General features: G+C 35.4%; 1 protein-coding gene across 10 annotated transcripts in view; it reads right to left on the bottom strand.

The window, feature by feature from the left end:
* The window catches only part of PCNX1 (pecanex 1), an 86,615-nt gene that overhangs the window by 39,624 nt on the left and 34,182 nt on the right, over window positions 1-12,809 (bottom strand). For 4 of the 10 annotated variants that reach the window (XM_056492240.1, XM_056492235.1, XM_056492234.1 and 1 more), the window contains 2 exons: window positions 2,383-2,440; window positions 1,039-1,256 (listed from right to left, as the gene is read on the bottom strand). In XM_056492240.1, the coding sequence (XP_056348215.1) occupies window positions 1,039-1,256; window positions 2,383-2,440 (276 nt within the window). Of the gene's footprint in view, window positions 1-1,038; window positions 1,257-2,382; window positions 2,441-4,127; window positions 4,219-10,644; window positions 10,830-12,809 lie in introns of all 10 variants that reach the window. The other 6 variants (XM_056492238.1, XM_056492243.1, XM_056492242.1 and 3 more) reach the window with 4 other exon arrangements.

Raw genomic sequence — 12,809 nt, forward strand, 5'->3', positions numbered from 1 at the left:
AAGAACAGTAAAGGTCAAAAATTAACAAGGTTTGTGCTACTGGTAGCATAGTAGTTAAGAATAGATTTGAACTTCCACAGTCTACTAGCACACTGTCCTTTAGCAAGGTTAGGAGTTACCGGGATTTCAATGGCAGGTGAAAGTCAGCTAGTATCTTATGGAATTTTACTTTAAACAGCAATAGATAACTTCAGCAGATAATTTTAAAATAATTCTAAAGTTCCACCAGAAGAACGGTCTGTAACAAAACTATATTCAAAGCCCATCCATTATGATTATAAGCCTATTAAAAACACAAGTATGATAACTTACCTATGTATATAATCTCTCATTCATGATTTTCTAATGAAGAAACTAGAAATACTTTCTGTACCTGTATGTTTCTCTGTACAAACCTTAAGTAAGATATCCCAAGTGGAATACAGATAATACCCTATGATATTGCCAGGGCTTCGGAACAGAATTATGAGTATTCCTCCCTGGATAGAATCAGTACTATCTTGTTTATCTCATGGAGGTTCATTACCAAAATATACTCTACATATTCCAAAAGCTGGTAACTGGATGATCACCTTAATTTTCTTCCTCTAGATAAATGTAGCAGGGACAAGAAGTCACAGTATCAAACAACTCTTCAAAAAAAAAAAAAAAAAAAAAAAAAGCTTTGAAACAACAGGTAAGTTCTATTTACCAAAACACTTAAGTGCATGCCAGGTTGTACACCCCTTCAATTAATTTTTGGAGAAGGCTACACTCTAGCTTTAAAGATGGGCAACAAATCCTTCTGTTTGATCATTCAAGTATGTTACTGTCCCACTCAGGAAAAGTGAGGGTTAGTTTTCTTTTTATTTTTTGATTGCTAGAGAAAAAAGGAGAGTAGCCTCCGTTATTTCAGAAAAACTACATTCAGTATTATTCTTTTATTTTTCAGAGTACAGTAAATAAGTACAATTCTCTAAGGACAGTTTTATCTGTATTAGAGTGTAGTAACAGTTTCCATCTTTGTTTCTGAGGTCTGGTAACACACAAGGATCTCACCTATCAAATAAAGCCAGAAGAGTTAATCTATCAAAATTGATGCTAATCCAAAGTTTAGGCAGGATCCAAAAGCGATAGTACTGCTTGACTTTTTGAGCTGCTTCCTCTTGAGGTTGCATGTGGTCCTGAAGGTCAGGGCTCAGGTCAATATCTTGCTGCTCCAGCAGATCTGTATCCATTGTTAGCAGCCTGTTCAACCTGATCTGAGGAAGAGAAAGCTAAAAGAAAGTTAGTATTAACAAAAGCTCATTTATATTGAATCAATGTATTACACTGAAAATTGCTTTAAAGAAAACTGCTGGAACTCTTTTGTTTCACTTTTGAGGAATTACATGCTAAACACTATCACAGGCTTCTACTTACTTTTCCTGTCCTTATCACAGCACATGACTAGGACTAGTAGCAATAACAGTTTGCATGCAACAACTCATAGGCATTTCAGCATATGCCTTATTTTAAATGAATGTGTCTTCCAAGCACATTATCCCATTTACTCTGAAAACTTCAAATTTGAAGACAAGTAAACCGATACAGGGACAACATACACTACAAGAATAATCCAATTATTAATTTAAATAAATTACGACACATTTCTTATAGTCAGCTAATCTGCATGCGGACCCAAGCTGAATGGTTCTTTTTGCATGACAAAGCAACATAGCTGTGCACCAGCCAACCCGAACCCACTGAATCCAGAAAAGACTCAGTCTGGCCTAAATGAAAAAGCTCTGGCCTAAATGAAAAAGTGCTGCCCTAAACAGTCAAATACTATTTACGACTATTACTTACTTTGTAGTTTGTTTAGAGTTCTCATGAAAATCACAGTAATAGTAACAACCACAAAAGATACTTAAGAAGAGTATTCAATGCTAATAAGATACTATAGTACATATGTATCATCTAATCCAGTGACTAAATTTCATCAACAGGCCAAAAAGCATCTTGATGTACTGCCCTTTATTCTTAGGCAATATAATTGTTAAAATGTCCTTTAATGAAAAAGCTTCACAAACATGTAAAGCAAAGAGTAAAGTTTCAATACTCATGCCACCTTCAAGTGTCAGAACTAGAGATTTAGTGTTAGGAAAGCCCTCTTCCTACAATCACTTAAGTTTAACATTCAATTTCTTGATTTATAAAATTCTTTTCATCATTCCTTAAATCATCAGTGTACTTAACTATGCTTAGCCAGTTTCTCCTTCCTAGAAAAAGACTAATGAAAAAACAAGCAGAAATTCTTTCGTAAGAACAGAGAACTACCACACAGAATGACTGATCAGTGCTATAAAGTGGGATAGCCTTCTGAATCTTTGCATGCTTTAAAAATAAGTAAGAAAAACTTACTAGATCATGTGGATAAAAGCGAACTGAGGTAGAACTCGATACATGAGAGTCCGTGTCACTATAAGAACAGGGAAAATACTTCAGATTATAAACTACATTTTATTTCAACAGATCACGCTAATTTTCAAGTGTCCCACATTAATTTTGATACCTTGTTAATTTTATTTAAATATCTTTAAGTTTTCCCGTCAGTCACTTAATTATAAATGCAAGTAGCCACTTAGTCTCATGTACTATGGTACATTCCACAGCTACAGTATGCTAGGAGACGCTTTAATCTTGCCCTTAATAACATTTTTCTCAATACCCAGTCCCTCAATTGTCTAAAAAGAACCACAATGATAGTCATTATGCCACTTGAAAAAAACAAAAATATTTTATAAGCTGTTAAATACTGATTTGCAAACATAAATCACATCTCTAGAGAAGTGCAGAGGCTGCTAGGTGTCCACATGCAGTTTCTCTTAATTCTATACTGTTTTTATCAAGATCCCAAAACCACCAAAAATAGTACATACTCTGTACAAGTAAGGTGAGCTACTTAAACTGCTTTCGCAAAAATTAACTTTAAATAAAGTTAACCTCTGGTAAGAAGAGCAAGATTAATTTGCAATTTCCATTCATTAGAGACGAAGAGAAATTTCTCTTACTGTATGAGAGTCCATATCCAACCATTGCTTTTTTCCCCAATTTTGGATAGCTTTTGGATGTTTGTTTTCCATGTAAATCACATGGTTGTAAGACTTGTATCAAATTTATGCAACTTTCCTTCAGTTCCTTGCCTTAAGATAAAAACATTCTTTGTTATCAATTTTACTTCACTGAAACTCAAGTATTCTCTGCAGCCAAGATCTGATTATCTGAAGTGGCCAGTTTGTTCCTTTCATTAGCACAGACAACTTCATAATAGCAGCCATCAGCAAAGCCATTGCATCTGGAACATGCAAGCAGTAGAGGCAGGGACTGGCAGCTTTGTAGAAGGAATGCAGAACTTTTTGTTGAAGTTCAATTCTACAAAAGGCACTTGCATACTCTCACAACAAAGATTAGAAAACGGGACGTTTTATATTCATTACTCCACAATTCCAAGAGCTATTCCACCTACATGTGATAGAATTATAGCATTCAGCATGGTGCAATAGCTTCAGTGCAATTCTACACAGTGAAGTACATTGGGAGCAGGTGGGAAATCACAGGAGGTTTGAGCTTTTTTCTTTCTTCTGCCTCCTATCCCTCCAGTGAAAGAAAGGACATCTTTCCAGTAGCAGATGAACTTTCCAGTATGTAGCTATTTCAGCTGCAAATCAAACTTTAATCTCGGGCATATTAACACTACCATCTATGATGATGCCATCTATGAACTTGAGAATAAATTTATCACTTTGCAGTGGCTTCACAATTGGAAGTTCAATACTTACTATGGTCAACTGCCACCTACTTTCTCAAAAATGGGTTAAATTCCTTAACAAAGACCTTCTATAAGCCAATAAAAAATACATTTGTCAAGTTCCCAGCTTGGAAGTGTATTGCTTAAGCTAATAGTAGTCCTCATTTTCTGATATAATATTTAACTTAATGTCATCTTCTAGTAAAAATCACATAGATCACAAAAGTAAAAGTATACAGTTAATATATTGTATTGATTCTTTTGGTAGTCTATACTAAATAACCTTTTAAAATTAAAATAAATTTATTGGGTTGCAGTAAGACAAGAATCATCACTCTTGACTGGCCTTCACACACACCAGATGTTGGATGCTCTTCTTGCAGCTGGCTCAAAGTTCACAAGTGACATGTCGCAGCCCCCTGTCTCGTAGAGCGTAGAACTGAACTTACCTATTAAAGAAAAGGTCAAAAGCAGGTCAAAATTTCCTCATGTTTCATCCCATTGGCAGCAGCTTCTATTCATTAACTTACTACAGAGATCAATTCAGACATCTGAATTTACATCCGTGTCAAAATAGAAAATGTGATTACACATGAATGTGTCACCAGTGCTTACATTAGCTACACAGTTGTCATTTGTACCATTTTATGCAACATATATACTCTAACTGCAGTAATGAATTAGAGAGTTTGTATTTACAAGATGCCACCATTAACACAACAGGTGGACAATGTAAGCCTATTTTTCCCCTTAGAGAATAACCACATGAAAAATTTGCAGTGACAGCTTCTTCAGTTCTTCCCCACCCACAACAGAACCATCAGTAAATCATTCACTGTCAGCATTTAAGAACATTTAGCTGCAACAGAGATAACCCAGGTATCCTGAATAAAACTCTTTTGAGAAGCCCATGTCTATTTGAAAAGAAATACATAAACTGAAAAAAGTGGCCAGAGATTCTTCAGGAAACTCTTCTTAGGAAACTCAAAAAAAGGGATGTGAGGCAGAGATTTATTTTACAAGCTGGAAACAAATGCTTCAGTGTAAAAACAAAGGACTGCAAACTAACTTCTTAGATAAACTATTTGGATTTACACCCAAAATAGATAATTTTAAAAAGCAGACAGAGATTATAACTTAAATTATAAATTATCTTACTCAAATATGATGTTTTTACAGTTCCCTCCTCTCAACATTGGCCTGATCAGACAGATAAGCATTGTAATTTTCTCAGAAGGCCAGGTTCAATATATTTCAGCTCTGAATGCAGGGAACCTGATTTTGAAACTGATCTCATATGAAATTATCTGCCAATTTCTCTATCTCTTCTAGCTTGAAACCCTTTTTAAGTCATTATGTAAAACATGCAATATTCCAAGATCAGCTTATATAAACAAAAGAAAAAAAAATCCCACTTTGGGCATGTGAAGAAAAACTGTATACACCTCTCAGCTATATGACTTGCAGCCTTTCCTTCTGCTGATACAAGATAACAAGTAGTCCCTGTAGAAATATAGAAATATCTAACAAGCTCGGAGCTTCCAGTCTATCCCATTTTTTGAAAACATAACCTGCTTCTAATACCATGGATTTTGAACACTTTTTTAACACAATATCATCCTGCTCCAGCTTCTCTTCAGACTCACAGACAATTAAGTTTGATTCAGAAGCATTTGAATCTTAACAGGTTAAATCCCTCAAACTAGATGCTTAAAACCAGCGAAACAAAGAAAAAATACTGGTATATTGAAAATATCTTCATAAAGCTTTCTACCCTCAGAGGGAACACTTCAGACAACCAGGCCAATACCACAGCTGTGCTCAGAGCCACCATTGTGACAAGCCAGGCCCCTACGTAGCTCAGGAGGCACAAATAGCATTCACCAGAGCTCTGTAACACAGCAGCTCTCTCTCCATATTCAATTACATTTGCCACAAGCCTAAGTACAAAGCTCACTTGTCACAGCTTTTTCCTCAATGGATAAGATTTTAATGAAGTGCTTTAGTGGATTATCTTTCGGTTTTTCAATGCAGTGTGTAGTACACAGTTGATACTGGAGTTTAAAATTTAAACTAGTAGATAATATGGGGAATCTTCCCACAGCTAATAAAAACCTTTGGTTACAAAGGTTTATTTCTTAAAGACGTCAATAAAAAAAGTTTCAAGAGCAAACGTGGAGATACTGGATAATACAAACAGACTTGAGGTTCCAGTCAGGACAAAAATGTGCTTAAATTTTTATGGAAAAATCTCCTGGGCAACCAGCCCTTAAGAAAAGGCAAGTTTGGGTTAAATTGTTAAATTCTTCATGGTTTTGCATTACTGAATAGAGATCCTGCAAATTAAACTTTTACATTTTTAATTTAATGAAATTCTAGTCACAGAAGTTAAGAGTATACTGCTTGGACATATAACTTCCTCTTCCCTTGGGCTGAGAAAACACATCAGATATTTATTTCAGAAGTTTACTGAACTATTACACTCTCTCATATCTACAGTTCCCTGTCACCTAATTTATCTTGGAATCTATCAAAATTTACTGCATTTATATTGCTGCTGTAAGTACTGCACTGCTGCAGTGGTATATAACAAGCCTGATTAACAGAGGAAGCAAACAAACAGAACACTTAATTCCCATTGTTTATACGCAAACTACAAAATGGACTCAGGATATGTCATGCTTGCAATTCACTCACCTATTTATATGGGCTTCCTATTGAAAATTAGTTCCCTGGCAAGCAAAGCACAGCTTCTCATTAAAACAAATTATTTTTTTTCCCTCTTTTTCTTTTGCTGTTTTTTATTTTGTTTGGTTTTGATGTTGTTTTTTTGGGGGTTTTTGGTTGGTTAGTTTAAATAAAAAGATTTTTCAGAAAAGCCTCAACTCATCTTGGTATAAAACTTGACAGGACTGTTCATTGCTGTTGGTGACACAAACTCCCAGATGTGACTGGAGATAATATGTCTGAGCTCCAAAATCCTTAATAATTTTAAAACTCTAAGATAGGAACAGCTTCCTCACAGTACACAAATTCTAACAAAGTATTTCAATACTCAAGAGTCAGTACATATGGATATACCTAGCATTGTTATTTACTCTAGTGACTCTCTCCCATTCCTGTCTCCCACAGCATTCTCCGTAGGATACTTGAAACAGCATCACATTGAATAAGTTCAAGAATGTATCTTTGCTCTAAAGCCTGTAGTTGTACCAAGTTGTGAACAAATGGGAGACTCCAAAGACTATGTTGCAAATCAAGAAATATGATAAATGGCACGTTTGCCCACTCAGCATAAATGTCTGTAACTTCACTGCACACAGACACAAAAAAACAAGGAGACCTGTAAATTCTTAGCAAATTAAAGTCTGCCAAAAATATTCTATTTGGACCAGGTTACAATAACAAACCAAGACACTGGGATACTCATGCACACAAATCCAAAATACATCTTCATTCTCACACGAAGAGGAGAAGACAAATATGTGTTCTTTGAAGCCAGTTTCCTTGTGCCAAAAGACCAAAATATCTCATCACCACATCCAGAGACAGTCAGGTAACAGTTCACACTGTACAAACTCATATTCCCACAGTTAAGGGCATCAACAGGCAACAGCAACAGACTGATGAGCTTACAAAGACAAAACCCAGAACACATAAGTGGCTCAGGATCTAACTAAAATGGTGCTCTGGTGGTTTCCTCAGCTAAGTTATCTTCAGTTTGCTTCCCAGTTTTACATCTAATAAATATCACTTTTTTTCAAGCCTCTCAGACTAGTTCACATTCAAAGGCTTACTGACATGTTGAAATTACATCATCATTAGATCAAGATATATTTGTCTACTGCTCCAGTCAGTATTTTTAAAATCCTAGTCAGCAAAACCAAAGTAGTCAGAATTTGACAACTTGGTAGACTGCTAGGAGAGCCATTTACAAAGATCAATATTTACTGTTAGCTATGGTATGAAGATGTATATGTTTTCAGTTAGAACACTTTGAAGCGATTCATTTTTTGTTCCTATATGAAGTTTGTCAAAAAAGCAACATCCAATTATACCAAATTTCAGACTACAACACAGGTATTTTCTATAGAAATAATGGGAAGTGAATATTTATTTTCTACATGGACCTTTGAACATGCTCACACATCCATCCCAAATAAATTACAACTATTTAATTATCAAAACATACTGAGTAACTGCTTCTAAATTGGCTTCAGTAAAGAAAGTAACCAGTGTATACATTTATCTTTATATAAAAGTTTTGATATCCGAAATCATTCAATTGCCTTCATAAATTAAAATACTTAAATATGAAAGATTGTTTGTTATATAAACCAGAATAGAAGAAACGTAGAAGCAGATAGTGAACTGGTAAAGGAAAACATGAGCCCTATACATGAGGGCTTTTAAAGTAAATGAATAGGTGCCTTGCTTGTTTTTCCAAGAGAATTTGAATTAAGAAACTCTTATGTGCACTGTACATAAAAGATATTATAACCCCACCTATGTTTGTCACTGATATTTCCAATTGGTGTAAACCAGGTTTTCTTTCCATATATTCCACGCTATTTTCAGGACCTATTTTTTTTTTTTGCCCTGGGCAGTCACAATGATTTCCCAGTGACAAAGAACTGGTCATATCTGCTTCACTGCTTTAATTTTTATTCTGATGCTGACCAAGGAAAAAAATCAAACTACAACCTTCTTGCAACCCAAAACATAGACAATCTAAAGTAACAGGGTCATTTTTCACTTAAGATATCTTGGGATAACATAGCAAAACCAAGAGCCTTAGACTCAATGGAAAAAGAAGAATAGTGTTACTTCAATCCTAACTGAGGATTTAAAAAAAAAACAAAACTATCCAAACCCAACAAAAAAACCTCCAAAGAAACTAACCATGTACCATTCATAAGGAAAGAGATTTTCTTGTGAGGCCTGATAAAGGAATCACACACATGAAAGTTGGCACAATTTTGCCAACTATTTTACTCCTAATAAAAGACAGGACTTGTTTCACAAAACCTGCTAAACAAACTGGAAAATCTTATTTTCCTAAAATAACACAAGAAAATCCCGCCTATAATAGCTCTTTTTTCTCAAAGGATTCTAAACTAGGTGATCAGAGTCTCAAAACAGGAAACAAATCCCTACTATACATCAGATTCCTATCTAGCAGATCCCAGAAATTTTGTGCCTCCCAAAGACAACGCAATGTCCCATATAATTGTAAGCACAGTATGGGTAAAGTCTCAGAAGAATTGACTCACATGCATTTCTGAAGACTGCAATACACAAAAATTACAATGAATATGCCTTTTTAGAGAGCCTGAATGCCATGTTGAATTTTATATATGAACTACTTTGATTTCTGCGAGACCAAATAATATAAGCTCTTAAATAACATAGACCTAGATTGCATATTAAATGAAAAATTCCACAGAACTCAACTGCATTATTTTGGGCAAGATGAATCAAATCCTTCAAATAAATAATGACAGCCTCAAGAATATAGCTCAACATGAACCTTGGACAGATGTAACCAGTATAACAATTTCAGAGTTATATTTCAATTCTTTTTTTCAAATAAGAAATCAGAGTCCAAATTAAATAAAGAAAATGGGTTTTGTGTGACAAGCTTTCACAGTCAAGAGACACATACAAGCACTGAGACTGAAACAGCAATACTTCTATCTAGAAAACAGTAAAGCAGAATATGCAGCAAAAATTATTAGATAACTAGATCATGTGTATTTATTACATCTGTAGTTAAGTGTTATAAAACATCTCAGAGTAGGTCAAGGTGGTTTTCAGTTTTGCATATATTCCATTTTTCCTTACAGTGCAGCTAGATGATGCAGAAGAATGAAGACTAAGTCAAACTCATATTTAAAGGGTTACCACAGACTAACAACTAATGGAGTCTTCCCCTCTAGTGAGGTAAGATGACAACTCACTTATCCTTTAGTACTGGATTACAGAAAAGTCTGAAGCAAATGTTTTGTCAGTGTTCTGATCAAACCTGTACTTTTAGGTTATTACAGCTGACAGCTGCTCAAAATTCCATCACCAAAAATTGCCAGTGCTCAAGATGCCCATTTTAATAATCCAAGGAAGAGTTACATATTAATGATGAAGTCATAAGTAATTCAGGCCATGTATAGATAGCTGCAAAGATCCTTGCCAGGAATTTTCCCAAACCTGCCCCTGTACTATGCGGCAGATCAGTCATAAAGATCATATTAACTTCTTCCTGGCAATTTTATTAGCTGCACTGAAGTTAATCAAGAAGTTAATAATCAAGAATACCATATAAAATGCACCATGAAGAACTAAGAGGGCACTATAAAGCTCTGTAAAATGGTATTTGATATATGAAAGAGTCCAGATTCACTTCCAGTATCAAGCTCCTAAATTCAGGTGTACATTAAAAGCAAAGCATTAATTTACTTATTCCTTTTCTGAACATCAGCTAAACAACTCATCTAAAAAGGATAAGAATTCCTAGGAACCATAACAAGTTGGTCTTTTCAGGAACCAGAAGATTCCCGAAGTCTCCATCTCTGCTCAACTGCCTGCAGGCTACAGGAAAGACTTTTTTACTTGTGTTACATTGTTCAAATCAAGAAAGCTCTCACACCACCATTACTTGCAACTATGCCTCCTTATTTCCCATCATGCATTTGTTAGATAAAGTGCCTGGAAAGATGATTGACAAAGGCAATGAATTGATGAGCAATATGGCCTTCCTAGAAACACACCTACAAGATTCAGGAACAAAGCTCAGGTTAGCTGATTTTCACTGCATTATTACCAATAAATGTGCCGTATTAAAACTTCCATGTCACCAAGGTTACATAAGGCCTGCATACCAAGTTCATCGTGCAAACTGCTACCGCCTACAGCAGATGCAGTGGCATGTGATGCTTCTAAGTGGACACTCCCATTTCTCACCAGCAAGGAGGCGCTAGCGCCGGGCACAGCTGCCTGGGAAGGGGGGCGGGACTGCACTCTGACCTGGGAGGAGCACTGCTGGCCTTGCTGACCATCTTGAAGGCTACGAGAAAACACGCATTGGGGACACATTACCAGGAAGAAGTGAAAAAGAGCCAGAAGTGAAGAAAAACAAGATTTTTCAGTTTAAAGAGAAAAACCTGTTTTTAAAAAACGAGTATAGGAGCATTAAGCAGCCAACAGGGTTAAAGTAACTCCTAAGTTCTGTGTAACAGAGTATTTAGGCCCCAGTTACATCAGTAATCTACACATACTGTTCCCATCAACTTCTTAGCAGTAGTATTGTTTTCTAAGATCTGCCCAAGTCACCCAACAAGTATATTCCTCAGAGTCTTAATTTGTGGGTGCAAAAGCAAATTACTGCCAGTTAGTTTAACTAAAGACTCAGGTATTACCTATGTTTACTACTGACTATTCCAGTCTTCTCACAGTAGTTGGGGTCCTACTTACTTATTCAAGTATGAGCTGATCAGCTGTTTAGGGCTTTTTTTATTAGTCACAGAGACATCACCATTCTTATCATTAATCTGCACTAACTAGAAAATGACTTTAAGCTTTGTTAATAGACATACGATATCACAGACCTTGTAGATAACTGAAGTAATATGTCTGGATTCAGAATTATTTTGAACATAGTAAGACTCTTCATAGAAAATTAGTAATTGGCAAAAGTTAAGTTGATTCTGAAGTTATTTTGAAATTACAGCAAAAGCTTTATTACTCGCCAAAACTCAGGTTTTAAAAGTCAACCTGGCTTTCAGAGACATTTGTAACCATGAGCTGACAATGTCTGAAAATGTTAATTCTCCTCTTCACAGTCTTCCATTGCAAAATTACTTTATAAAACTATTTACCAAAGACAGGCTTTTTTAAACAGCTTGTTTAATAGTAGGTATGACAAAGTGTCTGAGTACATGATGTTTACAGTTGATATCATACCATCTTTGCAAGAGCAGTAGTTTTATAATCCTTCATTTTGTGGATTTAAACAAGTCACATTTTACTGTCATTAGCTGAGGCATATATTAGATAAAAGACTTTGTATTTTAAAGACTGGAAAATAGGTTAAACACTCTTTTGAAAAACAATATGTATCACCTATTACTTTTAACACTTCACTGTTTGTAACATGATGCTAGAGTTGGCAAATGAGGCAACTAAAAAAACAAGATCTTACTAAGAGTTGAAGGGTTATATCTGATGTACTTGCTTTTAACAGTATTTTCTACATCATCTACTTTTCAGTTCTTTTTTTAGAGCATCACTGGAAAACAAAATATGGATATAAGAACAGGTGTTAAGAAAAGCTCATGCAAAATAACGCATACATGCACACAGCTCAGGAAGAAAATAACTGCAACTCATTATTTCCTGTGTTCTAACATTTTAATCTGAAATTTAAATTCAGTGTTTTGCTGCAGTACACAAGGCTTTCTGTGAGCTATGCAGCAACCCCAGGGAAGCCCTAGGGAAGTTCACAGATGTGCCAACATTCACTGCCTTCCTTAAGCAACTCCAAACCAATGCTAAACAACACTGCTTTCCCATAAATAGCAGGTACATCTCAAGAGGTATATACACAGCTGTCCTTTGAATAGTTATCCACTGCTGTCACAATTAAAAAATCCCACCAAAATATTAATGTTACCCAATTGCACAGATATGCAAAAACCATGTTTAATCTCTGCCTGATTATTGTAAGAATAAACTTCTGCTTCATACAGTCACTTACAAACATGCATACACCATTGACTACATGGGATGCCAATGAACACTTATTTTTAAAGTGCCTAAAACATTATTGACATCTAGACAGGACAAAAGCAGAGGTGGATGGTGTTTAACAGTGCATTTTGGGTTTGTTTTTTTTTAGGTTACCAGGCAAAATAATCTTGTGTCTAATTCAGTGTCAAACCAGCAAAATTTACTAGACCAGGTTTGACTTGTCTACCACTGCCATATGTGTATATACACATATACAATGCCATTGTCTCTTTTACTAAATATTTCACAAAGCAAGTGA

This window comes from Oenanthe melanoleuca, chromosome 5 (genome assembly GCF_029582105.1).
Source record: "Oenanthe melanoleuca isolate GR-GAL-2019-014 chromosome 5, OMel1.0, whole genome shotgun sequence".
NCBI lineage: Eukaryota > Metazoa > Chordata > Aves > Passeriformes > Muscicapidae > Oenanthe > Oenanthe melanoleuca.